The sequence below is a fragment of the Ctenopharyngodon idella genome, chromosome 5 (assembly GCF_019924925.1).
Source record: "Ctenopharyngodon idella isolate HZGC_01 chromosome 5, HZGC01, whole genome shotgun sequence".
In the NCBI taxonomy this organism is placed as follows: domain Eukaryota; kingdom Metazoa; phylum Chordata; class Actinopteri; order Cypriniformes; family Xenocyprididae; genus Ctenopharyngodon; species Ctenopharyngodon idella.
Genome location: NC_067224.1, coordinates 16,961,416 through 16,979,953, shown reverse-complemented (window position 1 = coordinate 16,979,953; position 18,538 = coordinate 16,961,416). Strand labels below are relative to the sequence as shown.

At 36.1% G+C, this 18,538-nt stretch overlaps 1 protein-coding gene across 7 annotated transcripts in view; it reads right to left on the bottom strand.

Annotated features, from left to right (window-relative positions):
• mef2cb (myocyte enhancer factor 2cb) overlaps positions 1 to 18,538 on the bottom strand; it is a 73,216-nt gene that overhangs the window by 18,960 nt on the left and 35,718 nt on the right. For all 7 annotated transcript variants that reach the window (XM_051893331.1, XM_051893330.1, XM_051893334.1 and 4 more), the window contains one exon: positions 573 to 719. In XM_051893331.1, coding sequence (XP_051749291.1) covers positions 573 to 719 — 147 coding nt within the window. The remainder of the gene's footprint in view (positions 1 to 572; positions 720 to 18,538) is intronic.

The window sequence follows — 18,538 nt, the reverse complement described above, 5'->3', positions numbered from 1 at the left end:
AGTATCCATTTCTGAATACCAATCAGTGGAAAGCCTTCCAACGCACAAAATCTACTCTGGAGGTTAAAATGACTGTATATCTTACAGTAATTGTCTTTGTGCTTCTACTTGTTTTAGTCATATTTCAGAAGTGCAATAATCTCCCATGCATCCAAGGGCAGCACCAGTGTATATACTAGATCTACATGATATATACTTTATATGAGTTCTATATAAGGTAATCAAGATTAGAATAAACTATTTTGTTTATCCAAATATGTTTGTTAGCTTTACTAGCTTTTCCACAAAGCTGTTAGTTTTTAGCCTCTCCTCTCTTCGCTGTACTTACAGGTATCTTCTGAGTCTTGATCATTAGATCAAACTCTTCGTTAATCTGTTTGTATTTCTCCTCCGTGCGCGGAGTGAGAGCGAGAGCAGACTCGAGCTCCAGGCTCTCGCCGCCTTTGTTCTCCTTCTTGCTCAATGCCTGAAGGCCCGCACAGAGCGAACAGTGAGCCAGAGGAGGAGAAATAGAAAAAAAGAGAGAAAGAGAAGGAAGTGTGAGAGGGCCAGTCTGAAATGCAGGTACTTACACATATCCTCTGTCTGCTGATCATGTGCAGATCAATGTCGTTGTTGATCTTATGGAACTTGTCGTCTGACTCTGGGCTGTGGCCCACCGAGTCGTCTGCGTCGGGGTCAGGGCTGTCACAGCCATTTAGACCCTTCTTTCTCAGAGTCTGTAAATACAAGTTTGCACACAGTTCAAATACCAACCACCACGTAGACTCTAAGGTGGGTCATAAACTGAATACTTTGCAAAAAGTATCCATGTACTGTATAGCCCACTTCAGTATCTGAGGGAAACTACCTCAAAACTATTATGTATAGTTAAGTAAAGTATCGTTCTAAAGTTTAGGGTACGTTTTTTTTTTTTGAAAGAAAGAAATTGATACATTTTATTAATACATCTAAGCAAAGACACACTGTAAAAATAAATCTATATAATAACAGAAAAAGTACTGGCAGCTTATGACATTATCCAGTAATTTTAAGGACATTTCCATTAACACTAAAACACAACGCAATGAAGTTCAAAATACAGGTAAAACACCTGTAAAAAAATAAATACGGAAAACTCTGTCAAATTAATACAGTACATTGTGGCCTATTTTTATAGATTTTTTTAGTGCACATTAAATTGGCAAAGGTGCAAAAGCGGCAGTAGACATTTACAATGTTACAAAATAATTATTTTACAAATAAATGCTGTTTTTTGAACTTTCTATTCATCAAAGAACCTTGAAAAAGAAGTATCATGGTTTCACAAACTGCTTTTACAACTGCTTTCAATGAGAAAGAAATGTTTCTTGAGCAGCAAATCAAAATATTAGAATGATTTCTGAAGGATCATGTGACACTGACTAGAATAATGATGCTGAAAATTCAGCTTTGCATTCACAGGAATTAATTACATTTTAAAATATTTTAAAACAGAAAACAGTTACTTCAAATTGTAATAATACTTCACAATATTACTGTTTTTCCTATATATATCAAATAAATGGTAAGCATAAGAGACTTCTTTCAAAAGCTTATTTAAAAAAAAAAATCTCACCAACCCCAAACTTTTAAACAGTAACGTATATACTGAATTTAATAACCTAATTTAATATTTTTAGGCACATTTTTAATAAGTCATTTGTCACTTGTGGACCACAGTTTGAGAACCACTAGTATAGAAGCTTTAAAAGGTTTATTAACCAAGAAATTCAAGCTGGCATTTTATTTTCTATTATCTTGTTTGCTTTAGACTATTTGCATAAGGTCATGTTATTTATATTTATGTAATATAAAATAATCATACATATTCCTAGTAAGTCGGTGTAAAGGAAGCTGTCGAGAGACAAGAGGATACACACAGGAAGGGCCAACCTAAAATATAAATGTTAATATTTAACCAGGTCTAGGTACCAAAGAGAAAAATTTCTAAATGTGATTTCAGCAGCAAGGAACAGCCCTACTACTGACCACACCAGAAAGACGCCTGGTCCAAACAGATTAACAGAGAGACACCCAAGGAACATAAAACGATACAAGGATTCTTTTGATATAACCATTAAGAACATAAACCAAAAATGTGTGATGAAGCTGAAAAGATGTGCTATATATGCTTAAGCAAACAAGCTAGTGTAAAAGAAAGAATCGTGGGCTTTCCTGATATATTAAAGCAGCAGTTTCTCTCTCTGCCACCTGATGGCCACCTTCTAGTAGGAATGAGATCTTCCTCTCACAGTGAAATCAACCTATGAGAGAGTATCTCCCAAATGGGAAACTTTTGTATTAACACTACAAAATCTAAAGTTACTATTAATTTACTATTAGAAATTGTGCTCATAGAGATTCTGCCATCCTGAGTGCTACAAAATCAGCTAATATCAGAAGTTCTGAGAGAGAGATGATGCTTTTTTTTTTTTTTTTTGAAAATAAGAAAAGAAGAAATAAAAACTTGAGGCATGCTGCCACACACTTCACCAGACCCATCCCCCTTCAACTGTCTCGTGACATTATCTGCACAAGGTTCTCGAGCAGTCCCAGACGTCTCATCAAAGTGAGACGCGTTCCACTGGATCAACTGGCTTTAAGTGTGGCGTGGCGGGATATTAGCCACCAGCTAACATATGTGCAGCTTGCGCTCTCACACATAGTCCTTCTCTGCCTTCATCTGCCTGTCTGCATCAATCACACAAGAATTAATTTACTCTGCTGACGTGAGGGCTTGATGAAGACGGGTTTCTCATCCTCTTTTCTTTGCTATGACATGCTTCTATTAGGTGTTGAGGGATTGTGTAGAGAGCGGCACTGCGAGATGAGAGCTTTTTTTTCCCTTTATACATATTGAGCTTATCAAATGCTTTGATGATGAGTACCAGGCTGGTTGTTTTGTGCGACTGAAATAGAAAACGATGGATTTTGAGTCTCAGTCATTAAAAAGACAAACTAAACAACTTTATATGCTATATGTAAAATGCTGCTCCAGATGTTTTGTGTCCTAAGAGTGGTAGTCCAATCAAATTGGTTACTTCAAAAGTCTTTTTTTTTTTTTCTTTTGCCTTAAATGATAGGTTGCCCCCTAACTAGCAGAACTCAGGTATTGCCTTGGCAACTGGGTGGAGGAAGATTGCCGGTAGCGGAGTGCGAAGAGGCAGAGTAGACTATAGTGTGCTGATGGGAGGGCATGCTGGCTGAGTGAGCGCTCAAGCAGGGATCGGCAGTTTAAGACCCAGCATGCAGCCGCTCTGAACCCCCTGAAGGTCCGCCGTTATGCCACTCATTCCAGATATGTGCACCTGTCAGAGTGTCCACACCTGTCACCAGCCCTCACACACACACACACACACACACACACACACACACACACACACACACACACACACACACACACACACACACACACACACATACAGTATGTTCTGCTGTAGGTTGGTAGAGTTAGCCAATCACAGCATGTATGCTGAAGATGGCCATAAATGGCTAAACAAACATCCAATCCCCTGAGAAAAATAAATGCTCAGATGTTGCTCTTTCATTGCTTAGGAGGCTTAGTGGAGGTTTTATACTTCTTTAAAGCATCATATTTTTCTTAGTTTCACATAAATTTGAAAACTGACACAAATGAGACAGTTCTTGACATACAGTAAGATTACAGAGCTATACAATTATCACAGCTCAGATAATTTGATCTAGGAAGAATTTAATGGAAAAAAATTTGACTTTTGAGAAACAACTGAGATAAAAAATATAAACAATACTTAAATTATATTACAAACAGGCTATGCTAAATAAATGCATAAATAAATAAATGTTGTAATAATAAAACGTATTACATTTTTAAAATACATTTTATAAATTAATAATAATAAAATAATAATATTAATAATAATAATAATTCATAATTAAATTTTGGTAACACTTTGGGATGGGGAACATACTATTAACTACAACTTTTGCCTAAATAAACTCTTAATTTACTGCTTATTAATAGTTAGTAATGTAGTTGTTAAGATTAGGTATTGGGTAGGATTTAGGCATGTAGAATATGGTCATGCAAAATAAGGCATTAATATGTGCTTAATAAGTACTAATAAACAGCCAATATGCTAATAAGCTTATAAGCAACTAGTTAAAAGTTAGCATTGTTCCCCATATTAAAGTGTTACCGGTAACACTTTAGTTTAGGGTCCAAATCTTACTATTAAGTTAAGTTACTTATTAGCTTGCATATTACTAGGATATTGGCTGTTTATTAGTACTAAGAAAAGCACATATTAATGCCTTATTCTGCATGACCATATTCTACAACCCTAAATCCTACCCAATACCTTAATAACTACCTTACTAACTATTAATAAGCAGTAATTAGGTGTTTATAAAGGCTAAATTCGTGGTTAATAGTTAGTTAATAGTGATAATTGGACCCTAAACTAAAGTGTGACTGTGTTACCTAAATTTTACATGAAATTACATTTTTAGGTCCATTTTTTTTTTTTTTAATAATTCATTTGAATAAACTTGGAATCATTTTAGGGACAACCAGTGACAACAGATCCGTTTGGTTTCTTGGCAAATATGAGCACAGATTGAGACATGTTTAGACACATTACATTACTGGGGTCTCTTTCTCACTTGAGCAAAAGTCTCTATTTGAACTCCATTTAATGTTATTGCTGTCTAGGAGAAACAATTGAGACTTTAAAAAGATTCCATTAGTAATTTTTCTTTCCCATGGGTTTATAATGACTCACTCATAATCACTGCCATGCTCTTCATTTCTGAAAGAAGGCAAAACACACAGCCAATGCAATTGATTTCCCAAGAAGCAACAGCAACATTAATGCTTCTAGTTTGCCGGTCTAAAAATAAGATACAGTAGACAACAAACACCCTGTACGTGGACCAAGCAGTGAGAACATTCTGACGTCTTAATAGCTCTGCAAGATGAAAGCTGCATGATTGTCCTTCCAAAACATCGATGAGAAGTAATCAATCTAACAAAGTGGAAAATGGCCAGGCGGGGGTGAGGGGGGGCTGATAAAAAGCTAAAATGCACAGAGATAGTCAATATAGAGCTGCGTAGGAATGAGCGGCTGGAGGTTTCTGAGAATCAAGAATCAGTGAAGACAAGGAAGGGAAAAGAGTGGGAAGGAATGTCTCCTTTAATGGTATGCTCCTAATTAAACTCCTTCATACTTCTCATCCCTCCTGGCTCCTTCTGTCAGACCTCCTCTCCAGGCTGAAGCCTAAATAATGGACTGATATCAACTATAGTCTTGCAATTCCAGCTGTAATCAAGCCAGAGAAACTCTAGCTCGAGTAGCCAAAGATGATTCCCTAATGTCTTCACAACTGATCATTTTACTCTGGCCTCTTTTTAAAATCTGAACAGTGTCCAGTGCTCTTTTAGACATCTAGTTAAAACCAGGCCAGATTGATGAGGGATTCTGACCCAGACAGACCTCATGGTTTATTTTCAAGAGGGTTTCTGTTGTGGAATTAAGCTAGCAGGTTTGCAGGGAAGTCTGGAGAATTCAGTATTCTGCTGGAGACCAGGAGATAGGACAGACACGCTTTATTTATATGATCTGACAACAAAATACAAAATCCAACAGTTTTTTTTTTCTTGCATGATTAATCGTAGTTTAATCATGATCACGATTTCTGCTTCTCTCGATTAATTAAGCATAATGGTCTGCGATATTAGCCCACTGGTGACATTTCCGTTATGTTGAATTGGCTTTCATGCTTGGGATTGCAAATTGTCAAGCATTTAAATCCCACAATCAGATCTTTTCTCCTAAATGGATAGCTTCTGCCTAGTGTTTTACTAATGTTTCCAAAATGGTAACCATGCGCAAAAAAAAAAAAAAAAAAAAGCTAATTATCTGAAAACACAGTCAAACATGTCTGCTGGAATTTAGCTAACTCAATTGTGATATTCTGCTCAAATGAAATTGTAATACAGCCGGTCTGTGCTCCTTCACAAGGCCACTTGTTTGCTGCGAATAAATCTGAGCAAATCTTCTCAGTGAAAAACTTTATTAAATCCAAACATGAATCTCGACTAAATTGTTTGCGATTGTGGTTGCTGAATAAATGCACTTATGCAACCCATGTGCTACAATACAAGGTCTTTTCTTGTTGTTTTAACAGAAAAACAAAACAAAAAACAAACATTAACTTAATTTGGAATTATTGAAAATGATAATAGGAATTTCACTGTTTTAGCTTTTGATAGAAGTTTCTTAAAGTCTCCCGGTAGTCAATAATTTCATCCCTTAAAACTCATCTTTGATCACCAAAATTACATATTTAAACGTTTTTTTCCTGTGAAAAAAATTCTTTATGCCTTAAAATACCTTGAATGTAACTCTACACCCTTGCTTCATTTATTATACGCAGATATATGAATATGCTAATTAGCACCGCCTCCACTCACTCGCACAATCTCAGAGATCCACTCGGTCAACTTACTGAGGTAAAAGCTGCACAATGGTATCGCTTTTTACAACGTCGGACACATAACGGTAATTGATATGATTAGCATTTGGCTTGACTAAGTTATCAAACAGCTAATAATGTGTTACACAATCTATGCTCACATTCGACAGCTGCCTTCTTCAGAGAGGTAATAGTTAATGATATGCTAAAGCCCGCCGTCACGTTGACGTAACTGGTTACAAGGTAGTTTGTGACATCACAAACACCAGCGATTTCAAACCGCATTTTTTAAACTATCTTTAGATCAGTTTTAAAGAGAAAATACTCAGTAATGGTGTTGACTTATGAATTTGCACATGGTTTGTCTTAAAGCATATTAAAAACACTACATAGACATATAAACAACAATAAAAACTTGATTTTCACCACAGGGGGACACAGGTTTTACCAGTTTTCATAATTGATAAATCAGGAAACTAGATGAGTTTGAGTTGATATTCTGATGAAATGTAAACAGAAATGTCTCAACAATCTTGATTAATAATCATGATTATAACTGTGGAGCAAAATAATTAGTTTTACCATTATCATGGATGCTTTCTCTCCACTTTTAAATCACATTTCTGTGTCCCTGTCAGACAGATTCAAAGACCTTGCACTGATAATCAAACTTTGCTAGCCTGTTACTTGGAGGTCCTAGCAGAACAGTTACATTCATTTTCATTAGCTCACATTAGCGGTTTACAAAAAAGACATAATTTCACACAGAGCTCTATTTTGGCAGCTCACCGACTCTCCTTGCTCAGCACATGTACTAGTGTTTTTTTCCACTTCTTTCTCTCTTATACAAATCCACTATAAAGCCACTAACTCCAAGGTGGTCCTATTAGGCCAACAGAGATGACATCATGCACCTCAACAGTCACGCCTCCACCATGTGTGTGCTGCGAGTAAGTTGGAGTTAATCATTGCGTACAATCGTACACGCTTCTTGCTTCAACAGAGTGGATGGAGGTCAGAGAAAGCTCGATGACAGACACACACTTGATCCAAAAGCCCTCTGCAGATGGCCTCACTAAAAACTCTGTGCTTTGATATGGTGCTTTTGGGGGGACCGCAGAGTCTCCTGCTCCCGTTGAACACGAGAGTGCAGAACTTTAGGAAGAAAGCCAGTCTGTCTTGACCTTATTGGAAGCATATGGCTGGAGAGAAAGCAGGGAAGCCACCATTTAATTAAGTGTGGTTTGAACATGCTACAACAGTGTAGCGAGACACGAATACAGATGACAAAGGATGTGGCAGCCATATGTGCCTGTGTCCGTGTACAGTATAATGGTAGTGTTAGATGGTGCATCACAGAAGACTATCCTTCTTTGAACTAACCCATTAGGCTCTTCAGCCTTTGGAAGTAGGCACCTCTTAACTCCTTAAAACAAGCTACTTTACTGTAATTTTCTTGGTTTGAGCCCTTCCCCCTCTACACTGTAATCATGAATCAAAGAGACAAACTATAGGCCTGACATTCCATGGTTACTATGAATAATGTCATATCAGACATTATTTTTGTCCTCATGAGGCTACCAAAAAATTTTGCACCAAAATACTATCAAATACTACCATTCAAAAGTTTCAACATAGTGATAATGAGAAATGTTCCTTGAGCAGCAAATCAGCATATTAGAATGATTTCTGAAGGATCATGTGACACTGAAGACTGGAGTAATGATGCTTACAAATTCAGCTTTGACATCACAGGAATAAATTACATAGTACAAATATATTAATATGGAGAGCAGTTATTTTAAATGGGAATAATATTTCACAATATTTCTGTTGTTACTATATTATACGGTAGCGTATAAAGATGAGTTCAGATATATTCATTGGATTGACGTCAGATATTTGCCGAACGAACAAGCCGTTTCTGCAGCTTAGCTTCAATAAATGTTTTTTTCATTGTGAAGTTTTTAGTTCTAAAAGTTACAGTATGTTTTCTTGACACAATGAACTCTTTTATCTCAAACCAATCAAAGAAAATTTGATTTCTCATGATTACAGAAGGTAATGGATAAGTAATATCATACCTTGAGCATCTAATTACATCCTGGAATGGATGAACATAGGGAAAATCCAAATCCACTTAAAATTTTCTATATTTAGACATTTCTAAAATTAAAGCTATTCCCAATACGCAGGCATAAAGTGAAGTAGTACACAGAGAGAAATAAAATAGCTATTTAGCTTACTGTTACTCAAAGAAACATTATTCTTAACAATGATAAACTACTGTAGGAACATTTTTTTTACCTTTTTTAATAATGTGATATTTGTGCCATGTTTTTCAGATTCTGGTACATGACCGTAAAGCGTGTCATCTCATATTCTCTCTCCATGGCTGTTACAGACAAACAAGTCATTCATATGACCTAATGGAGCATCCCATACATGCACACAATGACACTCAGTCAAGCTAAATAAAGGGGTGCTTATACCATGGCCATCTTTCCATTTGAAACATGCTGGTTATGTCTTTATGTCTTATTTTATTTCTAGAGAGACAGAAGGACACCTATCACACGCACACACACACACATATTGAAAGGGCTGTGATTCTTTTTTTGGATGCAATGAGCTACGATCACACTTGAATACACACACACAAACATAGACATCAGTTATCAGCCTTTGTCTGTAGGGGTTCTTATCATGCAGCTGCATTACAGGAAGGGGCAGAGGGTTTTTGAGGAACAATGCACAGGCACCTGACCTCTCTGGCATGACCTTGTGTTTCCACACCCTTCGAGCCCTGTGTGAGGGGACACCGCCATCTACACCCACATACAGAAATAGATTGCTCATTTTCCACTGGCAGTATGACGGACAGCCAGACAGGACAGCTTTGTTTCTTGTTTCTTAAATGCTGATGTAATGTGCTCTGCTGATTTAAGATCAGTCTATGCGTTCGTGCTGATGAAATAGAGCCAATCTTTCATTTTATGTTGACATTCTGATGACTATAAGTAACGTTGTACCTACATGCCAACTAACTCACATTAGAGTATTAGTAGACTGCCTGCTTGATATCTGCTTTTTTGATGCTCCCCCAAAATAAATTCTACTGACTATAAGTAACGTTGCAAGTGCATGTCAACTTATTCTGCTAACCCTAACCCCTTACTCTACTAACCCTAACAATCTACTAATACTTAACTAATACTCTAATGAGAATTAGTTGACATGTAGCTGCAACGTTACTTATAGTCAACATAATTTCTAAAGGGGACCATAAAAAAATATTGTGTAACCGATAATAAACCACTTATAATCTGTTTATTATAAGCACACAAGGTAATTCTATCATCTGCCACTTTAAATGCTCAAGATCTTTATAGCAGGGTGGATTCTGATTAGCAGTCATTGTTTTTATTGCTTATTAGCCGGAAAAAAAAAATGTTCTGAATGTGATTCCAATAATATCAATCCTCTGTGTCGTTATTGTTATAGTTGTAGTATGGACTTAACTATTCTTATAGAATTAGAATGATTGTTAAAACTTTATAGATATTGCTATTGTTATCGTTACCGTCCTTGGTGTGAACGGGCTGTTATACTACATTATATATTCTTATTCTCTTTTAGTTATAATCTTATACATTCATATTAATTCAAACCTAAAATTGTTCATATAAATTCATAAAAATTTTAATCTACAATCACAGCCTTTTCTGTAAATATGAATATATTGTGTGCATGAACTAACATGTAATCACTGGAAAAGCCATTCAGATAAGTTAAACTAGCCATAAAAACCCTTTAGAATCTTTATAAATAAATAAATAAATAATAACAGCTTTTATCCCCTGGATCAAATGTTTAGTGGCACCCCCAGGTCTGGCGGTGAAGGGGGGAACGCAGTCCAAGGGTAGCGGTTCACTAGAGGCCTCCACACAAGCTGTTGAATGAATAGAGTCTTGCTTACTCACCCTGCCTCTCCACGCCTATTCTTCTCCATTTGCTTCGCCAGCGCAATAAGCCAAGTGCTAAATTTAGCAACACAGTACACTATTTTTAGACCACTACCATTTTTTGAGGCATTTATTAGGGGAAGGATACTAAAAAAAACTTGTGCACACACACACACACAGACCCACATCACACACACACAAATAGAGGGAGGAAGGGGGAGAGGGAGGGGGCTCCTAATTTGGACACATCTGAAATACACTCATTTTAAAAGTGTTGCCGTAGATGCTTTGCAGCTGTTTCCAATCAGAGGCAAGTGTAGAGAAAACATGAGAGATTTAGACTGAGTAAAAGAGAGAAAAAGAGGCAGAAAAAATGCTCTCCTCGGTTCTCCTCGTCGACATTCAGCTGCCATGTGGCAGAAGTTCAACAAGTTGTTCTAAGGCTGTGGGGTCAACATGCTCTGGACTGGTGCTGCTCCTCACTGAATGAGTGATGAGATCTGCTTTGAAGGCTGGGCAGATGTCTCACACGCATGTCACATTTTACAGTTATTTTTCATCTTGTCAAGGATCTGTAGAAAATGTATTCTGGTTTGGTTATTATACAAAGACTTCTGAATCTCACAGATTTCACAGTCTGCAGGAAGACAAATCATTCAGAACATATATATATATATATATATATAAAACCAACATTTATTCAGAGACCTTGAACATTTCATTTATTAATACAGTTTATTCACTATAGTTTAAAAAAAAGTGTCTGAATAATTGTTGATTCCAAATTTTTATCAGTTTTACTGATAGTCCACTGTATGAAGAATTTTTGGGTATAATATGTCACAGTTTACTTTATTTTGCTATCCTCACTTACATAAATGAACTATAGTGTCCTGCACCCACTAGTAAAAATATCAAAAATGTCTGAATAAATTTTGGTTTGACTGTAAATGCCACCGTTTAAGGGTTTGATTCAGTAAAAAGTTGTCTCTTATGCTCACCAAGGCTGCAGTAAAACATTCTGAAATAGTATTATAATTTTAAATAACTGGTTTCTATTTTAATTTATTTAAAGATGTATTTTATCACTTTGATAAAGCAGAATTTTCAGCATCATTACTCCAGTCTTCAGTGTCACATGATCCTTCAGAAATCATTCTAATATGCTGATTTGCTGCTTAAGAAATATTTCTTATTAGTATCAATGTTGAAAACAGTTGTGCTGCTTAATATTATTGTGGAAACGATGATATTTTTTCAAGTTTATTTGATTCAAGTTCAAAAGAACAGCATTTATTTGAAAGAAATCTTTTGTAACATTATAAATGCATTACAATATTTACCCTTTTTATATACAGCATCAAGTAGTATAATATTTAACTGATATAGAAAAAATCACTAAAAAGTTGCACCACTTTTGCAATATCTCAGTCCTGTGTCTTATTTTTTAACCAACCACAATCTAATTTAATGCACTAAAGGCACACAACTGGTGTTTCACTTAATATTTAAATGACATCATTGTAAAACCACTGCTTTTTATGCAAATTAGGTTTATCATAGATTGTGCCTTACGTACAACCAATTGTAAGGTGTATTATAAATGTTTAAGCAATCAAGTGTATCACATATTGTAAGAATAATAAAGCCTCCCTATATACTATACACTGTTTGTGACGCTTATTGTTCATCTACACTCCTCCTCTGTTGACTTGTCTATGTCACAAGGTATATTTGCTTAACTAGACAAAGCCTCTTCTGAGTGTAATCAAAAATTCTGGCAAAAACATTGAGTTTGAACATGAGTCGGTTAAATTACCATAAACTTATTGACTCTTTGCGTGAGCCATTAATAGTATGTGTGTGCGTGGTGGTAGATTATGGTGGTACACAAATATTTCCCTCTATCAGATGTATGTTTGTCTGTAAGAGGACACAGTTATGTGAGTATGTTATGTCATAGCGGGCCTTTGTAAGTTAAATAGATGGTCATTGAGACTCGGCGCTGAGAGAAAACCGCTGTAGGCTAATGTTCTCTCTGATCTCTGATTACTCAAACTAGTAAGAAAGAAAGTCTTTTCAAAAGACAACTGAGGGAATGTTCTACCGGAGGAGCCTGCTAATGTGCAAAGTCCTTACGAGGAAAATATCTTTTAATTAACTCTTTACTGCCACTTTGAAAAGAAATGAAAATGAAATTCAGTTAATTAGTGTACCTTGTCCACATTAAGCATTCTCCAAGACGTTTAATGAACCTGTGTTTATCTTCATTTTTTTCCCCCCTTCTCCTTCTAATTTAAACAGATGTAAGTTGAGAGAAGCCTGACGCCTGCAACCCTTCTTACACATCTCAGCACACGGCAACACATATGAGGGTGAAACATCGTGAGGGAGCTTTGTGGAATCTCATTAACCAAGCAGGTAGTCATTAACAGTGTGACCTTTGGAAATAATCACCAGCCTCCCTCCTTGTCGTTCTCTCTCTCAGTTTGTCTCCCGCCGCTTACGGCTAAACGCGCTCCTTTCTATTGCTGATTCATTTAGAAGTTGTGGAGGTGAGAGAAGAGAGAAGATTAAAAGATTGATGTTCAGATAAAGCTAATCTATGATGGGACAGGCTTGGCAAATTCTGTCTCAAGTGTTTGTGTCCTGTTCACACGACCGCTCCATGTGATGACATGAGTGTTGACATGAGTAAGGCATGCAGCCACAACGTGCTTCCTTTCTTTCATAGTCATGTTAATTTCTCTTGCTTTTGCCTCGTTGATAATAACTGTTATGCATTAACAAAAAAAGAATAGAATAGTGCTTACTAATTAGTCATTTAGCTGGTGCTTTTACCATAAAGCGACATACATTAATCATTAATTTGCCTATATCTATATATTTAAGTAATAAAAATGTTATATAAAATTATACATGTAAGGGATAATGTACATCCAGCTTGTTGTTATCACAGAATAAACCCCGACAGGGTGATCTTGCATCAGCCTGAAGGGGTTTATTCTGCAATAACAACCGGCTGGATGTACATTATCTCGCTTATTACACGGCTACTTGCCACATAAGTAAATAATTAGACATGAAATATTGATCTGAGTCAAAATATTTTATTAGCTCTTTAAACGCAAAGTTTGCTAGCAAGCGGCAAGTTCAAACTAGACGGACATTTAAGAGAGACGGTACAGTCATACCACATATTACACGGCATTTCGCCACATAGATAATTATGGGCATAAGAGATATTGATCTGAGATGAAACAGATTTAAAATCGTACCTGTTTGTTATCTTATAATCCATTACAGTGAACAAAACAATAGTCGCAAAATGGCAGCAGCTGCGTTTGTACGAAACAAGAGAGTGAGTCTGCGATACTGGATGACAATTAAATAACTGTATACAAAATATTGATTTGAATGCTTTTAAATATTTTATAAGCTCACCAAATGCAAAACGTTCCTAGCAAGCATATAGCGCTGCAGACTTCAGTTACCCGGATGAGCTTGTGTTATCTGTTTTTAGCGGTTGTTATCGGGGAATAACATACCGCTGGATGCCGCAATTGACCAATCAGAATCAAGTGTTCCACAAAGCCGTGTAATAATGTATAATACTTTATATAACATTTTGTATCTTTCACACACACACACACACACACACACACATATATATATATATATATATTCATTAATTGACTAATTTTATATATTTCTTATGATAAAATGTTGTTTAAAATCATATATTATTTATATAATATATTATAAAAATGTTTATTAAATAATAATTTGTCATATAAATGTAATAGAAATGTTATTTAAATTTATTCATTATTACATTATTCATAAAATGTTTTATTTTTATCATATTGATATATTTTACGTTATTCATTAATTTACTGATCTCATGTAATAAAGTTTGGTGAGAATCAATATTGATCTGTCATCTGTTGCACAAAAATCAAAACCAGCTCTAGTGCCGCCTTCACGTGCTATTAGAATTATCTTAAATATGAGTTTCCTAGTTAAAAATTGGAAATGAACGCCCTCTCAAGTCATACCACTGAGAAGCTTGGAAATAATTTTGATAGGTGCTTGGGTATCAACTTCAAACACAATTGCACACACACTTGCTGCTGTGACTGGTATTCTTTATTCTTCCACAAGAGCAACATCGCCTTGTCTTGTCATTAAAGTAATGCATATTTACATATATGAATAATCATTTGAAGCATATTGTATGTTTTATACGCACTGAAAATAGCCTGTATTTGACCGGAATTCCAGAATCGTCAGCAAGCTGACTATCTAAATAGCGCAGAGGATGTTTATATGGTTGTCAATGAATATAATTTTGGCTTTAATAAGATTATCCCATTAAAAAGGCAAGAATAAACCTGGCGTCCTCTATGAATCCTGTTTTTTCCCATAACATCACTTGAATGCGACAAGCTCATATCAGCTTCAGTAGTGGGAAGTAGGAAATTTCCGATAGGATAGCACGTGAAGGAGGCATAATGCTCCACGTATGCTGGAAAAACTTGTCTGGCGCAATGCATTATGGGAAGTCTACACCTGTTTAAGTTTTTAATCACTGCCAAATAAACACTGCATTGACTCTGTGCCAACAGAAGAGAGCAATTTGACAACCAAACATGTTGTTGTGTTTTTGTTGTTTTTCCCCCCTGCTAATCTAAAACTAGATAATTTTACCTTACACAAGCACTCGTAATTTGTTCTTTCTTCACGACTTAAAGTGTAATTATCTGGACCTTCCCACCTTTCGTCTAGCCTCAGATGTTAAGACGTAGGAGACTTTTAATGAGTTTTGTGTGAAAGCTAAACACAAAAGGTGCTTCGACTGAGGTATGAATTGAAAGATATCTTCTATCTACATTACTTAGCTTGCATAACAATAAACAGTTGTTAATCTGTTTCATTTAACAAGTTTAATGTGTAAGATAAATGTCTCACCATTCTGTCTTCTGATATAATAAATAAAATCAGATTCTGACAAACATTTTTAAAATCAATCTGAGAACATTTTCCTCTCTTGCAAATTATATATATATTTTTTTCATGTCTCTATTGTCACGTTTGTCTTTAATTACGCCAATGTCAGATTGAGAAAGGCACGTCCGCATACATTTCGGCTGAATGAAATAATGGCCTGACCAACGAAATTGAGATAAAAATGGGGCGAAAACGGAAGACATAAGCGGAAAGAAAGAGCCAGAGAGAGTAGAGTAGAAGAGCCTCTAGCCTCTCATAAATAGAGCTAAAGAGGCTGGGCAAGCCTCTCACTGCCTCTCTCCCAACAACGCTAATTATCAACCAAAGACATGCTAATTACATGGAGCTTTATTGCTAATGTAGCGGGCTGCTCTTCAAGACGCCCACACGCTGCGCCCGGCTCCCCTGCCTCTCCTTATCCTCCCACTGCACCCCACAGGCACTCCAGGCAAAGACAGGAAAGATTGCTCGGATTTGTGTGTTTTCTATGAGTGTGTGTTTTTTGCCCGTTTAAACAATGCTAAATCTATGTATGTACAGCACACGTTTGAGACCGTCCAAAGCCGATACGTGTCTCACATACACAAACCCTCAGACGCTCTATAGCTCAAAGCTGAACTATGGCACTGATACCCCTATGCCGAGTTCCCCCTCCGGCCCACCCCAAGGCCTCGTCCCCATCCTGCCATCACAACAGGAAGTCTGCTTTGTTCCTCTTTACCTCCTACCGCCCACATCCCCTGGCCGTGATGTAACCTAGCAGCAGAAAAACCGGGCCCTGCAGGAGCTCAACACTTCAGCGTCGACAAATCCAGTTAGGGCGGCATTTTAGCCACCTTCAAATCGATTTCTCTAACACGAAATCTGGCAAATTGGAAAGAAACTCCACTAAAGCTGTTGCTTGGTGATGGGAGCAGTTTGACTTGCTATGCTCTTTTTTTATTTTCTTTCCACTTCGATGTTTGCGTGTGCTGATTCTTCTAGTGTGCTTAGAATTTCTTTTTTTTTTTTTTGCTTAGAATTTCTGTCTTCACACGGCAAAGCAAAGCTTGATGTTTAGGACCTGATTTTTAAAGGGATAGTTCACGTCAAAATTAAAATTTTGGCATCACTTACTCACGTTGTTCCAAACCTGTATGAGTTTCTTTCTTCTGTTAAACAAGGAAAGATATTTTACAGAATGTTGGTAACAGTTGATAGTAGCCATTGACTTCCATAGTAGGAAAAAGAAATACTATGGAAGTCAATGGCTACTGTCAACTGTCTGGTTACCAACATTCTGTAAAATATCTTCTTTTGTGTTTAACAGAAGAAAGAAACTTACATAGGTTTGGAACAACATGAGGGTGAGTAAATGATGACAAAATTTTCATTTTTGGGTGAACTATCCCTTTAAGGTTTTGTTAAAATTGTGAGAACAACTCGTAATAGTCTTAAAAGCATGGATTAATGTTTGAATTGTAATGTACTGTAATATTTACCTGCCTTTAGAATTTTATAACTGTCATAGAGTTAAACAGCGGTGTATTTTCCATATTTATTTTTAATGAATAAATAAATAAAATAAAAAAGAAATTATTAAAACCAAATACATTTTATTATTATTACTGTTTATACTGTAAAGTACATTTAAGAACATATAATATAAAATTTAAGTTTGAAAATTAAAAAAAAAAAAGCCCACTTAAAATACTGTCAGATAAAGTATACATCTTTATTCCTTATTGCTAGGCCATGCATCTGACTTTACATTCCATTTTACTCTCCCCTGATAATAATAAAAAACATTGCAATGAAAAAATTGAACTTGAATGGCACATTATTATACCCCCACTTCATTATTATTATACCACCGTAAATTGTATCTTCTTTATTAATTTCTTCCTTATATTTCTAAACTACTGGCCGCAGAGTGTGGACTATAATGCAAATTAAAAAGCATATGACTGCTCAGTCGCTAATAAGAGTTTCCGAGAATTCCAATATCATTTGGAATGACAAATATTCTAAGAATAAAGCACAATAAATCTAGTATTATACATTGACTTAAGTCTTTTCTCAAGTGCAATGTACAGCTGCTCATGCTTGGAGTGCATTTTAATAATTGTGCCTTGATGCACTGTAGGAATAACAAGCACTTTATATCTGTCCTTTAAATCTGCCTCAAGGTCTGAGTTTGTATAAGAGACAAAAACACAGGGCATGTTTTACACTTTAAGACAGATCACCAAACTTCCAAAAACCCATCTTTGCATTTGAGATGATAATTTTCTACACTTGTTTTATAAGATATATGCATATGGAAATATACTTGCTGAATATGTAAATAAACAAACAAACAAAAAAAAAAAAATGATCAAGCTGCAGAATTATTGAGCGAGTGTACACATATCTTAAATGAAGATGGGGCACAGAGTGAGCGGATAAAAAAGGAAGTAGACAGAAAAACATGTTTTTTTTCTGTCTGACTCTAAGAGCAAAGCAATTGGATTGCACTTAGATTGAGAACAACCCACTTCACAAACTCACCCATAGATCTAGGGATATTAAGAACTGTTTGTAGATGTGAACCTGTTTGTGTGTTGTTGTGCTGTTGGCATGGCAAGAGGACTTCTTAAAACCCTTTAGTCCTTCAGAGGACCACCGTGTCAACCCACATATGTCACCTTTACATGTTAAAATGTGTTGTGACATCTAAGAAAAGAAGATTACATAACCATCTCACGCTACAACATGCTTTTGGATGTTTGCCACCAATCGCTTAGCATGGCCTGACCTCAGGTTAGGTTGAAGGCAACGTGTCTCTAAGACCTGAGAGCCTTTAGGAGCATTAAGCTGATTGAGAAAATGCAGACATCAAAGCAGCATGCATTCAAAAAGAACGTTACACTGGATGTATATAATGCACTTTATTATGTAGTCTATTTTAGTCCATTAGACTGCAAAAACTTATTGTTGGGGTTGTGTCTATAGTGTCTCTCCATGTATAAGGGTTGAGCTGAAAATAAGGGAGCAATGGCACTATCCACAAGGAATCCTAATCATAGTCACGTGTTAACAATACTGAAATATCACACATAAAACAC